The sequence below is a fragment of the Cornus florida genome, unplaced genomic scaffold, assembly GCF_030987335.1.
Source record: "Cornus florida cultivar Cherokee Brave unplaced genomic scaffold, ASM3098733v1 CherokeeBrave_3.0.0_Hap2_Chr02, whole genome shotgun sequence".
NCBI lineage: Eukaryota > Viridiplantae > Streptophyta > Magnoliopsida > Cornales > Cornaceae > Cornus > Cornus florida.
The window spans coordinates 84341143-84359937 of record NW_026775572.1 but is presented as its reverse complement, the minus strand read 5'-3'; the positions used below and the strand labels follow the sequence as shown (position 1 = coordinate 84359937).

Genomic DNA, 18795 nt, shown 5'->3' with positions numbered 1-18795 from the left:
ATTCACAATGTAATTTGATCCTGTAACACTACCTCACATTAAATTTTCTATTTTAATTATGTAATGTAAATGGATGGAAGATGGACTGTGCATGCAATCGAATCATTTTGGTATATTCATGTATATGGATGCATATTGGGGCTTCATTTGTCCATTCATGTGATTTGGGATAGGTTTTGAAGGGTCTAATCGACTAAAGTTGATTCCGGGGATTACATTGTCTAAAATAGGCATTTTTTAAAATAAAAAAAAAAAAAAATCACCCAGAGGCATTCGAATGCACCCCTCTCACTGCAAATCAGGCCCCGAACGTTCGGATCACCCCCCAGTCAACTCATCCTCCATCCTTGGTATTAAATGACCGTTTTACCCCTAAGGTGTCATCGGATTCGGGCAAGGACCCGGAATTCGGATCACCCCCGTTAATGACTTGGATCCACTGGATTTGGGTCGTTACAACTAACACAAGATATATTATTGATATTGCCTTTAGAGTTCCTGAAATTAGAAAAGAGGTATAATTTTATCACTCCTGTCTTCTATTTACTTTATTCTTTTTGTGGAAAGAAATTCATGTAGTAAATTAAATAGGCTACTTTATATTTTCATCATACCCTTAATAATTATCATCATGAAATTAAAAAAAAAAAAAAGTACAAAAAATTGGGTTATAAAATTTGTATCTTCTTCGATCTTTTATATGACATTGTACATTATAATATTTTGTATTTAATGGTGACAGATTCGGTCCAAAGCTTATTGATACAAAGGAAGACCACGCTTATAAATTGGCCAACAACTTTTCAAGAGGTTAGATATCCAGAAAAGACTTCAAGAGGTTGGTTAATTTTTCATTAATCTTCTCATTTTTTTTAAAAAAATGTGACGTTTATTTTTTGATGTGTTTAACCTTCTACCATAGTATAAAAATTAGGGTTGCTAAGTATAAAATTGGCACCAACTATCAATTGTGGTTTGGACCCTAGTCACAACTCCAAATATTAATACATTATGTGTATGTCATTATCAGGTTTCATTGCCATCTCTGATTGTCCATGGAGGAGATGACCAAGTTACTGATCCATCCATTAGCAAGCTTTTTTAGGAGCCAGCTTCGAGCACGGACAAGGCCTTCAAGTTGTATCCCGGCATGTAGCACGCTCTCACCTATGGGGAGTTGCCGGAGAACACAGATACCGTGTTCTCGGACATTATCAGTTTTGGTTGGATGAGAAAGTTGCCTCGAAAAATTCTAGATTGGAGAGCAAAAACACAAACACGACAATGGCTCCAAGGCCAACTCTGGTAAACAAGATAATGCAGACCTACCAAAATCTAGAGAATCTAATCAAGAAAAATATTGAAATTATAAAAGGGTAACGTTTTGATGAATGAAAGAAGAGTGTTGGATTAGGGTTTAAAGACTCATTTTGGATTGGAGTGACTTTACTACTTTGTTAGCGATGGGGATGGTGGTGAATTGGTTCTAGCATTGAAAATCATGTACAAAGCCTTAATTTCAAATTTGTCCAAAATGGTTCATTCAATTTCTTGAGCTTAATAAAATCATATAGAGCTTAATAAAATCATATATTGTTGTTGTCTTCATGCAAGAGTATTTAAGAAACTCACCTGCAGAAATTCGAACCCGTACCATCCCTATGAGAGGTTACAGCCTTTTGTCAGCAACTATCGTTGTTCTTTCAAATTTAATAAGAATCTTCAACTATATAATACTTAAATACTTGTATTAATGGAATAACAAGAGTCTAAATTCCAACCGAAGTCAAGCCATGAAATTATCATATCAAAATATCTCGACATTTTCGCTTGGACAAATTTGTTCAAGGCCAAGAAAAGATAAAAGTCAAGACAAAAAAAATCAATCTATTCACTGAAAAAAATATACAGAGCTCATGCGCTAAAAAGACATAAATAACCAAGTGTAAAATGAGATGATTTCATTCAAGGGTTCTGCTTCTACGTTCTATCACATCAAGAAGGAAAATAAACCTTCCTTTCCACAAGTTAAAAGTGAATATGTTTGAGAAAGAACCATCTCTACTGCTGCATATGAACTAGGATAGCCAAGAACGGTATAAAAACAAATCTATTCTTACTGCAAGACGCGCAATGTATAGTACGAGGGGGAGAGTTTAACATCACACCTAAAGATTAACGGATTAAATCCACTAAAGAAGCCATAAAAATCTGTTAGTGTCTAATTACAACAACAAAAGACCCGAGGAATTAAAGAAGCCAACTGGGAGGTGCAAGTACTGCTTTCTGTTTTGTCCAATGCACTCTCAGTTTCCCCAAGTGGGTTTTCGATCCATGCTCATACTTGAATCAGATGAGAGAATTCGCTGCCCCCTGTAGATCCACGGGCAAGCCCCAGCACGCTCACATTGTCACCAAAACCTAAAAACACAACAAACCCAAGTGAGACATTTTTTTTTATTTTTTATTTTTTTAGCAATAGGCCCAGAACTCTGAGCAGACAAAAACCAGGAAAACAGGAACGATATTCAGATGACCAGTATTCTCCAGAAATGATACTGTTTGTTATACTAAAGATAATGAGGAACCAACCGGTCAGTGGCCTAATGGTATCAGTCTCTTACTTCCCAAAGGGGAGGTCAGAGGTTCAAGTCTCGAAAGAGACGTGTGTATGAGTACCAACTAGGAAAAAAAACAAAGATAATGAGGACAAAGACCGGAAAACAGATTCTAGGGAAAAACATGAATAAAGAAAGGAATACTTCACCAGATTGGTATTAAAGGTCATATATAAAGCAACTGTATAAAAGATGCATTAAACCCAAATCAGATATGGTACATTCCTCGTACAACAATTAGTTTCCCAGGAAAGGAGGGTTTCTTTCTCTCTCTCTTTTACGCTGAATTTACTTTATCAAAACAGATCAAAGTCAAACTTCAAGCATCATTCCATCAGTAATCAACAACAAATAATGCTTTGTTCGGTAGGAAAGAAAAAATTTGGATGATAGGGAGAGAAGAAGCGATGGACGATATATCCCTAGAGAAGAAATTGTGTCCTATCCTCTTTTTATTTGGTTGGATGGAAGAGGAGAATAAGCTCACAATTTAATGAGTTCGTTAGGAGAAAAGGGAAGAGAGAGTTTTAATTTAGCCTTTAGGATAGTAGTAATGTACGATTTTTGTCTAATTTAGGATAGTAGTAATTTAAGACTTCTATAATAGTCCCACTCGTTTTCCCTCCTTTCTTCTGACCAAATTTGGAAGAAAAATTTGTAAAGGAGGAAGGATGGCTCATCTCTCCTAATATCCCTCTCTCTCTCTCTGTCTCCTCTCTACCAAACGAAGGAAGTTTGTTCCATCCTTCCTATCTTCCCTCCACACCTCTTCCTCCTTCCTTTCTACCGAACAAAGCATAAACGAAAAAAGAAAATGACTCAGATCAGTTATGGAAGGTCTTTTGCATTAATGAAGTCCAGAAATGATACTGCCTTTGTTCAACATATGATGATTCGGAAAGGAGACTCATTGATGCAGGACTGACAAGGAGGACAGGAGGAGGAATGGAGGGGAGTGGGCAGGGAGATGATCTATATCATTAGATATTGCATGCCTCTGCATGGAGCCCTTTGTACATAAAAAGTAGAGAGAATCCATATGAGAACACCTTACCTATGCAATGCGCACTCCATTCAATCAGCACAATCAACAACTATTATTTATAGTGTCCGACAATTGTGCAAGGGAAAAAGTACATAAAAACACTCCCTATGGTTTACATTTGTGCACGTAACACCCCTATTGTTTATTTTCTGGATACAAGTCAATATTGTATCAAATAATGTTGCAACTAAGGGCCTCCCATCAGACTGCCACTAGAGAGGCCTGTCAAATAGTCATGTGAGTACAACATTTTTTAGATATGAAAATCTAAAAATGCCCTTTCTTTATTCCAAAAATGCCCTCACCGTTATATATATATATATATATATATATATATATATATATAATATCTGAAAGAGGCAAAAGTAAATTGTTACTACCTATTGACTTGCATGCACATATGGGTAGAGTGGTGTCTATCGGAATGACAATGAAAGAAATAAAGAGGGCTTTGGAATAAGCAGATCGCCATTTTTCAGCACTTAGATGAGGAATCTCTCCATCACCAAGAGTGTTAGAATTTGACTAATCGTCACCAGAATTTCCAATCCAGTCGAACGGCTTTTCTTACATCTATCTGGCAACGATTCAACTACTTTTGGACTCCAAATGCAGTATGTTCCGGAGGAATATATACTTTCCAATTTGTCTGCTTCCGGTGACGATAAAGATGGAGGTTCCCGATCTTCCAAGAATAGCTTCTTCAACGGAATCAGAGCAACTTTAGACAAGGGGTTAGTCCTTTCTCGGATTCAATTTTTTTACATATTTTTTAGGCCTAAGCGCACTAAACCACCCTATGGTTTCAAAGAGTTGCAAAATTACCCCCCTCTACTTTGTTGTGGGGGGGGGGGGGGGGGGGGGACAAACCCCCTCAATATGTATATTGTTGCAAATTACCCCCTTTTACTTGACTGTGAGCTAACTAGGGTCGAGTATTGCGCAAAATTACATATATACCCATAGATAAAAAAAAGAGAAAAAAAAAAAAAAAACATACACTAATATATACATATACATATATATATATACACCTATGCTCTGGTCTTGGCAACGACAACACCGAAGAAGAACACAGCCCAAAACAGCAGCCAATTTTTTTTTCTTTCTATTTCCCCTTTTTTTTTGTCGGGTTGTTGTTGGGGGGGGGGGGGGAACACAGTTAGGTCACAGTCAGCCAAAATGCCACCAAAAGGGGGCAATTTGCAAATTGAGGGGGTGTTGCCCCCACCCCCCTAACAAAAATATATATATATAGAGGGGGGTACTTTGCAACTCTTTAAAACCACAGGGGGGTTTAGTGCACTTAGGCATATTTTTTAGTTCAGTGAGATAGGGGTACTTTAGTCTTTTCAAAGCTCTGTTAATGGTTGACTGACATCAGACCCTCATTAGCACCTACATTGAACTTGAGGGGTGTTTAGAAATAAGCTATATACTATTCGAGTGTTTTCCGCACTTCACCCAATGTGCAATAATACAAGCTAAAGGACAGCATGGAGATCTCCACCACTGCCTTTTCCTACAATTTGTTACCCAATGTCATAATTGAGCAAGCATGTAGTGCGGGGGAGTACAACCTGTACATATATTCTTGTGAAATGGGAACGCGGTGCTAATAAGGATCCCGCTACTTTGCCCTTCTTTTTTTTTTTGATAAGTTACTTTGCCCTTGTTTTGATAAGTAAGATTGTATCCTGCTACTTTACCCTAACCCCCCCAACCACAAAAAAATAATAATAATAATAATACATTAATGTGTACAAATTACATTTTGCTGTTGTTACTCTGTACTCTGTATTCCATCCCAATCCAAGCCCTTTTCTTTCTGCAGTGAATTATTCCATCTCTAATTCTACAATTCCGTCAACATCTATATAATGCTACAACATCTATATAATGACAGTATGTTCTCTGCTATGCCCCTTCTCATTCAAGTTCCTATCATTTATTTTTTCTTATTGGTTTTAATTGGCTTCTTCTAGCATGTCGAGTACTCAGACCCATACTCCCAAAGACACCCAGTTCCATTCAGGTGGTGTCCACCCTGGTACAATTTTCCATGGAAAAGCTTAGACAGCTATTATAGATTAAAAAAAAAAAACACAGATAACAAGAAGACATATCAAGAAAATACAAATGCATAACCAATTGTAATCTATTACCACAAGTTTTCCGTGTAGAATACACAAACATAATAATTACGTTCACAAATATATATATATATATTTTACAAGTAATAAAGACGTTCACAAATAATATAAATACACATCCATGCTAAAAAGGCATGTCTAAGTTGGTGAGTAGAGAGGATTGGTGTACCTTAGGACTTATAATTCTCAAATGATCTTATTCCGAACTTCTTCAAGTTTCTTCAGAATCTCTGCTGGAGTTCTATCCAATTCATCTGCAATTTTTCGCTGCAAATCCAGCGGCAATGTTGGGAACTGCTCACACAAATCTCCATCAATCACATCCTACAAAACCATTTCAAAATTTCAGTTTTATTCCAACATTAATTGGAAAGGCCAAGCAGGAAAAATGAATGCCAAATTTTCTCTCAACATTCGGATACTTAAGATACATATTGCCACTTAAAAAATAAAATAAATAAATAAACAAAACAATAATATGATGCCAGCCTAAGCATTCAATATAATAAACTATTATTAATAGTTGTAATAGTAGCAGCAGCAGCTGTTCTAAGCACTGGCCAATACCTTGAACTGGAATTGTTTTAGTTCAAGTTTGGTATGCTAACAATCAACTACGCACACTAAAAAGATGTCAAATCATTGAAAAAAAACAAACAATTACTAATAATAAACAGTCATTTCTTCCCATTTTCTATTTGAAGACACAAATCTATGTGACCTATGAAGAACAAAAGCTTCAGCAAATGAGCCATTTCCATAGTGATTAGTGGTCGATACTAAAACTTGTGTATAGGTCTCCAATACTTCTTCAATGTATCAATATTTTGAGAAAATATGTTTTTTGATTGTAAACACATATTTAATAGTTCTTTAATAATTCAAGACCCAAGGCAAAACATGTCTTTAACAGTGATAAGCAGAATTCTAGCATAGCATTGTAGTATAATTGATCATTAAGACCTTCAAATAATTGTACTATGTTTCATATTTACTTATCCAAAAAAATTAGTTGGACTATGTTTTCAAGAAGACGAATTAGGATATGATGATCCTATATAATCTCTATTTAATTTCCCCTTTTGATCGCTTTTTAATACATTTTACTTATCAAAAAAAAAATAATCTCTATTTAAGTTGCAAGTCAATTTCCGTAGAACACAATGCAAAGTTATCTCCATCTTAAGTTAATTATATATTAGAAACTTAAGTATCTGATAGATAAAAAGGCTTATTGCAACAATATATCATGAAGAACAATTATTGAGTATAACAAGATGTGCCTATATCATTACAAACAACTTGTTTATTAATTAGGACAAGTGTTATATTACAACTATTTAATTCACCCTTCCATAAAATTAAGAAATAAAGTAAAACCTAAATTATACAATCCATAAAAAGTTCAAGAGAAAGCAAAGTTGAAGATAAGAAAGATTCTGAAAACTAATTAGATTTCGAGGCACGGCTTGTCAGGTATAGTTTTATTTATGTTTTATTAAGTTTTAAAAGTCACTTAACAATAAATAAATAAAATTAAAAGTCATGGGTATTCTGATAATTTTAATATTTGCTGGACATAAGCTGAAGTAGGGTGGTCAAACTATCAAATTACTTAACTGAGCATTTTTATATAGTTTAGTTAGTTCAGATAGATTTTGCGTCATATTTAGTTTTCACACCGAAGTCCTAGTAGAGTATGAGATATACAATTAAATATATCTTATCTATCTACTCTATCACGCCAATAAAACTCAGATTAAGAAATTCTCAGGGCATTTGAAGCCTTCAGTATTATGTGATTATTTTGAACCCATCACATTATGCCTAACAGTACATTTTGGTGTAAGGGTTTGTAGTGAAATGTTTTCACCCATCTACCTACATCACTAAAACCCCGGAAGTAAGTTTCTACTTTACACATGAGATTAGCACCTATGGCTGAAACAGCCAGGTGCTAAATCTTACAACCTAGAAATCCCATATGGCAAAATCAAAAGTATGTGCACCCACGAGGTTAACCCAGAAAACTTGTTCAATTCCAAAGGAATTCATAATATTTTTGACGGCTCAATGAATAATTTTCCTTTATAGATGGGACCAGAAGATGCCTTCAAGGTGTATTGATGGATTCAAACTAGTAAATAAGGAGACGCAAGGCTCACCTTGACAGGAAAATAAGCAGATCTATAGGCCATGTGATCTCTTCCGCACAAAGGTGGGTGTTCTTGCCTCATATGCATCTCCAAATGAGAAAAGAAGTCGACATCATCCCGAGATGTGAATGCAAGCAATGCCCCCAAGCTTCCCATTACAGTCCCGTAAATGATGCACTCTCCACCACCTGGAATTAGAGATGCCTTCTGCAGACAAGTAACCACATCACCAACATGAAACTGTACTATTTCCTCTACCTTGTTTGGGGCTCCATTCAGCTTCCCCTGCTCCCACTTTATCTTCCCACCAGTTGGATCTTCTTCAATCTCATCCGACACATCCTGTGGTAACCGCACAAAATAGAAGTTGCCAAACTTGTCTGCACCTGCCATGGTGTCGAAATCTATGTGGTATGATGCAGTAAGCCATCTCGGAACGGAGTCATCAGCAAATATATATAGTTGATTTTCATCACGTCTATACTTGCAATAATGGAATGACTGATAAGAGAAGGGAAACCAGAGCCAAGTCAGTTAATACGGTAATTCATGAACCAAACATAAAAAAGAACTGGTATATGTACACTTCACTTGCAAATAAAATAATACTGAAGTGACATGTTGAAACTCATTGTTAAACTACCAAAGAAACTACGAACTCGTATCATCACTCTTATATTCGGGATGAAAGTCCAATTAGTCACTGAAGTTGGATAGATGGCATGCTAAATATAAATTGGAAAGAGAATTTGTTGACTAAGAATTTGGCAGAACAGTAATTAAGGAAAGACATTCGAAATCTTGGTACCATGTGGTTGCGCTTTTTATTAGTACTAATTACTTGTTTAAGCCGCTAAAATAAAAGGATAATAGGATAGCCTGGTGATTGATCTACACCTAAAATGTACTTTCTAAAAAGTGGAAAAGATGAAATTGCATTTTGCTTTCAAAAGATAAAAACTTGCTTTGTACTCTATTTGTCTGGGTTCACCCTCTTCCCATCATCATAATCACATGTACAAACACAATTTTGCACATATGAGCACGAACACACGTGTGTGTGTGTGTGTGTGTGTGTGTGTAATTCATTTATGGATACACATCTACATAAGCTTATTTACATATATTACATGCATAAATATTTGTCATACATAAATATGAGACTGAAAAAAATGGCAACAAAATTTTCAGAGTATCATAGTATGATGAACAATTCTGTATATAAATATCTTAACTGTAAAAATATAGATGCAAATCAGCATGTGTATTACATATATCTGCCAAAAAGTTGATGAAAAATTATGACAATTAGTGTATGCTACTACTTCAGATATATTTCAATGATCACTATTTTAGTATTTTCTTAATGTATTGCCAACCATCAGAAAAATTAAAGAATTAAATAAACAGATAAAAGTGGCAAATTTTGACATTACCCGTCAACACAGCTCAAACCCAACACAAAATTAGCAGGTCTGGGTTGACCTTAATCGTGTTCATGTCATAATCGTATCAACCCGATGACCTTGTTTAATTGATCATATTGTGATCGAGTTAACTGTTAGTTAGCTAAACTAATTTTACCCAATTTGACTCGTATAACTAATCGTGTCATAACCATGTCATGTCAACCCGAATTGACTAGGACCCATTTCAACTTGTATACTAGGTAACATATTTAAATTAATATGGTACAATAGTAAAAGAACCTCATTAATTGTGTGATTATTAAGAAAAATGAAAGATATAGCCTTAAATATGAAGTTTATATTGAATAAGTAATTCATACCAAATCTTTTTTGGTTTATATTTGCATTTTATATATAAGAAAGAAAAAAAAAAAAAAAAAAGTAAATTTTTTTTTAAATGGGTCATGTCGTGTTACACATTATACAACCCACTTATTAAGCAGGCCATGTCATGTTACATGTTTAATAAACGGGTCCTGTTCGTGCCACGTGTGTCTAACTCGGTCAATAAACAAGATGTGTCTTAGTTGACCAATGTAACAGAATATCCTTATTTCGACAAGATGCTAATACAACAGTATCGAATAAATGACACTGCTATAAACAAATTCATGTTTCTATGTGATCAAAGATGACAGAAGGGACATAACTGTCTCCATATATACTTGTAGCATCAGATGTTAAATCATCTAACACAAACTCATAATTCTATAGAGAAAATAATAAATAATAAATATTGTATGGAGAACATACCTCTTGAACGTCACCTACATAAATCCGATCACGATATGTATGGATAGAGGTGATCATGTTGGGGAACAGCTTATTCTCACATTTCCTCAGCAATCTCCTTTTCCCCAAATCATATAATCTAAGCACAGGTCCGATTCCAGCCAGTAATCTTCCCTGAAACTGACACATTGCAAGAGGAACACCTTCCACTTTCGTCTTGTGCAAAAGTTCAAGGGATTTCCCATCTTCCAGAAATCGGTAAATATGAATATAAGCAGCAGCAAAGGATCTTTTGGGCAAAAATTGCAGGCCCTTTGCTGTACCAACTGCGAGAAGAGTTCCGTACTCCTTATCATGGAAATTTACTGTGCATATGCTGAATGCAGCCTCATTATCCTGAAGTTCCAGCAGGCAAGTCGTATCTGATTTCCTTGGGTCAAGAACCCTAATGCAAGAAACCCACTTGTCTGACTCAGACTTTGGATAGCCATACTGCTCGTCAGAAAGGGGATCCTCTTCATCATCCCCACCATTCTCCATCTGCTCCACACTTCCATTTTCCCCCATTCCAGCAGTCTCAAAGCACTCCTTTCTCGCAGCTTCACGCTCTTCTGCTGTGAATGCTCCCTGATCACTCTCAATAATTACTAACAGTTTCCGCTTGGGTTGAAGCACAAACTTTCTCGGGGTGTAGCGCAAAGGAATCACAGTTTCGTTAAATGTTTCACCCAATCTCTCAATAGTAAAAACCCTCAATGCATCCCCGGCAACAGCAACTACACCTTCTGAACACTGATCAGATGAAAACGAGGCTGCATATTCAAGAGTCTCATATGATAGAGGTGTTAATAGGAAATGTCCTTGGTGTATGTAACCAAGCCACGGTCTACTTGACAAGCAAAGCATAGCACGGCGTCCTCTCACGATCACAGAAAATAGCTTTGGGGCTCTCAATCCTAAGAACCGGGAACGGGCATCTGAAAGCTGACCTGTCACCATATCCACCACTGTTCTAAACAGGACTCCATTCTGTAAACCGGCATTAAGAAAAAGGCTAGCTGGGTGATCCGCACCATCCTCCCCACCAACAGAAGCCTGAACTTCAAGAAAGAGAAGAGATTCTGGAGGGGAGGAAACACTCTGCACGCTCAAGACCTGCATACCGTCATCAGGATCCAAAGATAGTATACGAATAGTGTTGTCGTATGATCCGACTGCAAGGAAACGGGATCTTTGTCTTCCTTCAGGAACCGGTGCAATATCTAAACAAGCCACGTCCCCAGACATTTCGTGCTTTTCAACTTCCATTAACTGGCCAGTCATATCCACCTCAAAGTATATAAGCTCCCCTCCACTCAGGGCAATAACCACTTGAAGTCTATTGTATCCAACCTTGACAATTGACCTCTTTCCAGGAGTTCTCCACTCATTAATACGTCCATCTTCCCTTATATGCCTAATACCACTTGGGTGAACTTGCATCAGAGAATCATCGCCTATCAAAGAAACTGCAAGTGAGGGGGTTGTATCAAGAAACCCACTATCACTAACTTCTTCAACTGTTTCACCGATAGAGAGCACAAGAGTAGCATTCGCAAAAGAGACAACAATGTACGCATCAAACTCATCATTGACATTCTTTTTCACCGTCCAAACTGCACTTGGGACACCGGGAAGTTGTGAAACAGCCATCTCGCTGATAGCCAAACCCGGTCTTAGTATCCGTAGGGATGAACGAGGACCCCTCCCACAAAGTGTAAAAATCTGCGGAGTTTCTTCCTCAAAGAGATTTGATACTTTCATGTCCATTATTGGCATCAAGCTCTCAAGTTGGTCAATCCTAACAAGGTTCTTAAGTTTTCTAGGCTGGAAAAATACTGGCTGGTAACCTTCTTCAGTTTCCATCAATGTAGCCGATGAAGACTCCACATCAGGATCGTCCCCTATTGCCTGAAACTGATACAATGCATGATTCCCAAACTCTGAAGCAGCAAATAGAAACCCCGACTTCAAAACACACAACGAAGAAGTAACAGGAATTGTATCAAAATACTTAATCTTCAACTCTGTAACCCGGTCATTGTCATGATCTAGTGTCACCTTAAAAATGTCCCCATACTCTGTCTGCAAAAGAAAAAAGAACATGGACTTCTGCTTATGCATGGCAGCCGAAACTACAAGAACCCCACGTTCCGCAGGCAAGTCTGCTCGCCTTGGAATAACACCCCGAACATCTGGGTGACCTTGATTCTTATATATGACAAAATTTTCAGCACAAACAAGGACACCACTCGGTCCATCCCCACCGCCCGGAACATTAACAAGCATGTTAGCACCATTATCAACCTGTTCCGACCACTTCCTCGAAACATGATTGAGTCCAAGATCTAGCTCGTAGAAAGTAAGGACTTTCTGGGCCTCACTGGCCGCCTGGCCAGTTGAATCCTGGTCGGCCTCTGAATAATCCAACTCAATAGCACCAAAAATAGGGTTGTCAAACCCACAATCAACCCCCACAACCGAATACACAATCGTGTGAGACTTATGTGCCTCCAACGGCGACGAAATCGTCAACCTAGCTGCCGTATCCCTATTCAACACATAAACAAGCTTCTGCTTCTCACAAGCACCAATCATCACGGCACGACCTTTTGGGTCAATTGCCAGATACTGCCCCGGAACAATCCGGCGACACCCCGATTTCCCGAAAGTTTCTTGGTGAATTTTATCAAATACATTCTTTTCCTTGTTGTATTCAAGGATTACGATTCTACCCGAATCAGACCCAACAACAATGTAATCTTTTTGAGAACCAGTTAACCTAAACTGAGCCAAAGACCTAATAGCACCAAAAACTTCAACAGAGAGTAAGGTTTGGATCTTACCGTTGTCATCAGGACGCAAGAGATCGAGAACTTTGCCGCGAGCGACCACGATTTCTTGGGACTTTCCTCCCGAGAAGTTTCCGTTGATGGCACATACTATGCCAGTGGCTTGTTGTAGAGTGAGACTGTAGAGATACATAGCTAAACCCTAGAACTCGGAAACGAAACAGACGGAATTGAGAGCCGAAGCGAAAAGAAAAACCCTATTTGGACAGTATAGTTGAACCCGAAAACGAGACGAATTGTATAAACCCCACCGCAAGAGAGATAAAAAGCGGGTTGGGTGCAAGGGAAGCGTGTGATATATGTGTGAATATATATATATATATATATATATATATATATATATATGTGCAGATTACTTCACGGAATGAATTTAAACTTAAAAAAACAAAAAAGAACTAAGAATGAATTTAAAAGTATGTCAATAAATACCAAATTAAAAAATTAGAAGAATTTTACAAGATTTAACTTACTAAAATACTTTTTTACAAGTTACAACCCTGTTTTACAAAATTTATTTCTTTTCAAATTTCTTTTTATAAATTCCATTTTATTCGTAAAATAGAATTCCATATTACATACATGTGGAAGATCTCCATGGATCTCACCGCAAATACGACTCTGGGACTCTCATCGGCTGAGTTGAACATACCCCCCAACTAATAAGTCACTTGAAAACCCTAGTTTTTTTTTTGGCTCTCCGCACACACTCTGCCCTTTTAAATATAATTTTATTATTTTGCACTCTACCCTTTTAAATATAATTTTATTATTTTGGTCATTCTAAATGACCAAAATAATAAAATTATATTTAAAAGGGTAGAGTGCAAAAAATAAAAATAAATAAATAAATAAAAATATTCGAGCATTCACTTAACCCCTTACATTTTTTAAATTTTACAAATAAGAAAATTCTGTCACTTAGCCTTTACAGAAAGACAAAATTATATAAATACACTTACAACAAAATCTATATATATATATATATATATATATATATATATTATAAAAGTGTAAGGACTTGTTTGAATTTCTTAACATTTTTTTACTTTAATTTTAATCAAAATATGAAATTTAAAAAGAGTATTTAATATGAAATCTGATGAGAGTATTCAGTGATTTCATAAGTAAGATGATGGTTTAGTTTTCATAATGATGGGGAAAATAAACATATGTTGACCAGATGGAAAAAACCTAATATTGATCAGCCGTCAATTCTCCTCAACTTCCTAATGATGATGATTGTCTACAATAAGGATGACGACATTCAATTGACGAAGATAATTGAAGTCGTCGTTAATGATAAATTAAATCTCTATAACCGAATTACACTCAACTGACTGGATCAGGAAGAAGATAATAAATACGGGAGCCAGCTGTTAATGAGGTATGAGAAAACCCTTCTCTGATTTGGCTAAAAACTTATTTTTTCTCTCCTAAACCTCACTGACTTGATCGTCAGAGGGTCTTCGACCAGCACCTCACCGGTGTCAGACTTAGCCGTTTTTGTTTTGCAGAGAGCAATGTCATTTCAAACTGCACAGATTTCTTCCCCAATAGCTGGTGCCGTCTATGGGAACAACAATTCCTTTAGTGAAAATCAATAAGTTGCTCAGTTGGGTATATGCGTTTGCGGTCTGGTATGGTAACCGAAGAAGAAACAAGGCTCAGGTTAAAGGGAAGGGTCGAGTGAACACCCAGACGTCCCAAATGACCAGGAACGCGTTGCAGCACTGGAACGACACGTCCAAACTCTGAATCAGGGTATGGACCAGTTGATTCAGCAAAATGCAGCGATCTTACGACATCTCGCCCCAGCTGGTCCACCGGTTCAACAGAATATCCAACGATAAGATCCTCCAAACCCAAATGATGGGGATAGAAACCTTAAAGAACGGGATAACAATCCTCCTTAAAATGAAACCGAAGTGGAGCAAAGTCAGGTTAGAGAGGTGGCCCATCCATTTCTCCCACGGAGTTCCTGACCTTATGGAGACACAACAGTCAATGAAAAGACAGAGGAGGTTACCTATTTAGACCTGCAGATCCAGGATTTCAAGGTGAAAATGGAAGATATGATACACGCTATGAAGGGGAAAGGTCCTGCCACCATAGATAACCTGGTGTAGAAGACCAACTTACCGTTCAGCCCCGCCGTTTTGAAATGCCCCTTGCCAAGCAAATTTAAGATGCTATCAATTGAGAGTTTTAACGGGACTAGAGATCCCCTCGACCACCTGGAGACCTTTCAAGCTCTTATGCATTTGCATGTTGTGCTGAATGAAATCATGTGCAGGGCCTTTCCAACGACCCTCGGAGGATCAATGCGGGTATAGTTCAATAAGCTGAGGCCAGGAACCATCGAGACCTTTGAGGAACTGAGTAAGCAATTTGTAGGCCATTTCATTACAGGCTAGAGGCATAGAAGGCCGGCTACCTACCTTCTCACACTAAAACTGATGTGTGTTTATTTTACCACTCGCAATAGTACGAATCCTTTGCAGGATAGGACTACTTAGAGGGTGTTGAACCTCAGGGACTATAGTAGTTTTATCATGTCTAAAATTAATTTCTATTTTAGTTTAGAGAAAATTTTGTTTGTTGTGTTGCACTAAAATAGCATAAACAAACATTAAACAAAGTAAACAAATTGAGATCAGAGATAGAAGATCTTAGGGCTTGATTTCATCACGAACCTTATACTATGGCCAATTGTCTCAACCTTGGGATTTTAATGTCAATGTATAACTCGAAATTAAAATCATTAACATTCATTTAATTCAATTTAAAGAAAGATAAATTACGAATGTTTGTTAATAATAACCTATCTTCAGTTGGCATGAATTATCTACCTACCTACTTCTAACTAATTTTACAGAATATTCCATTTTTTCTAAGCATAAATTATAAAAACATTCATTCACAAAAATGCTTTACGCACTATTACATGATCTTTATTCTTATTGTCATGAGAAGCCCTTAGCAGCCAATCCCAAACAATAAGAATAGGCTGATTTTAATTTAAAGAAGAATTAATTCTAAGATAAGAGATTAATTTATCAAAAGCCAATTTATTCAATTAAAACCCAATTGCTTAGAAGATCTAAGTCAATTGCTCAATAATCATGCAATCAATTATACATTAATAATGAAAATCCCAAAGTTAAAACAATCAAACCATAGTATCGAATTTAGGTTACATCAGTGCCCTAAGAAGGGATTTAGCTATTCATGGAGACGGAGAATATCATCTTGATTGGTGTGGAAAGCATCTCCATGGATTGTAACTCCTCTTCTCAGGATTTTCTTCTTCAATTCTTCAAAGAAAGCTTCAAAACACTAAAAGACGCCACCGGATCTAAAAAGTTACAAGAGACCTTTCTTATGACCTTTCCCCTTCGTTTATAGAAGAAATCTGACTTCTATTCCCTCTTAAATGGACTTTAGAATTTATGAAGTCATCTAGGCCTATCTAAGGTCAAAAAAGCTGAAAATAGAATAATTCCGTAACTAATTTTAAGTATCAGCGTGAGGGTGATCGATCACCCTATCTCAATTATTTTCGAAGCGTCTTTTTTCATAACACTTAGCCAAATTTTAGCATTTTTCATCAGGGCGATCGATCACCCTAAACAGTGCTCGATCACCATGAATAGGGTGCTCGATCAACCTCTCAATATGCAGTTTTGTAACGCTGTTTTGACCTATTTAGAGTCCAAATCTCAAAATTACTATTAGACACAAAACTGATGCTCTTCAAGTCTTATTTCCAAAGCCATTGAGTTTGCCCAATTTGGAGTTTCGAGTAAAAAGTTATACCAAAATACTGAAGTAGGTCCAAAATCTTTCAAAATTTCATCAAATCTCACTCGAATGACTCCTAATTCAACCTGAAAGGTCTAAAACACCTCCGAAGGCCTTGGGAACATTGCTTCATGCCTAAAGATAATGATTTGATCAACTTATTCAGAAAATCACCTAAAAAAGCAAATAAACTAAAATCAGTATAAAACTGAATAAAAGTATTACATAAGGCCTTAACATATGCATGTTTTAGGGCTCGAATATGCAATATTCAGGGTTCATAAAAAATAACAAAAGGGAGAGTCACTGCGAGACTACATTAGTCGGTTCAATATAAAGATGCTACAGGTGGAGGAGGCTGGCGACAAGGTGGCCCTAATCGCCTTTATTGGAGGACTTTAAACCTCGAGATTCCTCTTCTCCGTATCAAAGGAGCGTCTTTCCAACATGGCCAAGTTATTGGTCCGAGCCCAAAAACACATGAACACTGAAGATGCTATGAGCACATGAAAGGGGAAAGAAAGGGATGACAATAAGGCAAACAAGAAAAGGCCATCCCTAACAACCAAGGACGAAAAGAAAACCAAGTCAACTAGAATGAAAGAATGTCTTATTATAGGAGTGTTGTGATACCCCTCAATTCCGGAACACAGGTTGATCAGGTTAACTAAATTTCACGCAAACACACACACAAAAGATGATTCGCGTGAGGTTACTACGACCTCTCAGAAGCTAACCAAATGGTTATCCCTTTACGAGCTTACTAGTAGCTCTTCATACTCGGGATCATCACTTTTTGGCCTTACTTTACATTTCGTGTCCATTATTGCTCTCTTTATCATTATATTGCTCATCTTTACATTTTTACATGCTTTATATCTTTAAAATTTACTTATTGATGTAAAATGAGCACATATCGAGCACATGCACATCCTATCATCACGAGATGACATTCTTGGATTTCCGTAGTCGTAATTGATTTCACACACGTAAAAGATGGTTCTCGTAAGGTTACTATGATCTCTCGGAAGTTAACCAAATGGTTATCCCTTCACGGGATTTACCGATAGCTTTCCGTATACGGGACCACCGCCCGAGGGCATTTTGACACTTCACACATGCATTAACCAGCAAACGAGACATTTTCTACACTTTTCTTTACATAACTACCATCTCGATCATTCACAACAATTTTTTATATCAAAACCGGCTTAAAATTGAAAATGGATATTTTATTTACAAAAGGTCATTTTTGTCGATTCTTGACACTTTTGGAACCATTTTTAGCTAAAATGGTCACTTTGGTCATTTACGGCCTCTTAAAAAAACCCACTTTTAAGCAAGCGGTCGTTTTTGTCCTTTTTGACACTGAAAACCATTTTCGTGATAAAGTGGACGTTTTGTTCACTATCGACACCTGAAAAACTCATTTTTCAATAAATGGTCATTTTTTGCTTTTTTGGCAACCAAAATCGTTTTCCTACCGAAATGGTCACTTTCGACCACTTTCGGTTATTTTTGGATTATAAAAAACCACTTCAAGGCAAGGTGTGTATTTTTTAAGTCAATAAAACGACCTTTAAATTAAACGTTCATTTTCAAGTTCAAAGTCGTGCTAACAAATTAACAAACGACATGTTCACACACATTCACTTTACATTCTAAGTCAACCATCCAATCAAATCAATTTTCATAACAAACATTACTCTTCCGAAAGTAAACACAAGCACAAACACGTGCACACATTCTGAGAACGGATAATCATTGTCCGTCAATGCGTCTAATGATAATACAATGTCTAGTAAAGCTTTGTCCACCGGCTTATAGGCCCAAGGTTTATGGTTTTTAAGTGGGACCGATGTGACACCTCAATATCCCTGGAAGCTTATTAGTTAGATGTCATTAAAACATTGATTAACAATTTGGAAAG

General features: G+C 36.8%; 1 protein-coding gene across 1 annotated transcript; it reads right to left on the bottom strand.

Annotated features, from left to right (window-relative positions):
* Nucleotides 1-1936: 1936 nt before the first annotated feature.
* LOC132295397 (spliceosome-associated protein 130 A) lies at nt 1937-13352 on the bottom strand. Its single transcript, XM_059793669.1, has 4 exons — nt 10195-13352; nt 7982-8473; nt 5986-6140; nt 1937-2421 (listed from the first exon to the last, which is right to left on the bottom strand). The coding sequence occupies exons 1-3, from the start codon at nt 13195-13197 to the stop codon at nt 6003-6005; spliced, it is 3633 nt and encodes a 1210-aa protein (XP_059649652.1). The 5' UTR covers nt 13198-13352; the 3' UTR covers nt 1937-2421; nt 5986-6002.
* Nucleotides 13353-18795: the final 5443 nt, after the last annotated feature.

Excerpts from the sequence above, each read along its gene's own strand:
- LOC132295397 (XM_059793669.1), bottom strand. The coding sequence starts at position 13,197 with ATGTATCTCTACAGTCTCACTCTACAACAAGCCACTGGCATAGTATGT. Across the intron at positions 8,474-10,194 it reads ATGTAGGTGACGTTCAAGAG|TCATTCCATTATTGCAAGTA; the intron begins GTATGTTCTCCA and ends TTCTCTTATCAG. Across the intron at positions 6,141-7,981 it reads CTGCTTATTTTCCTGTCAAG|GATGTGATTGATGGAGATTT; the intron begins GTGAGCCTTGCG and ends ATGGTTTTGTAG.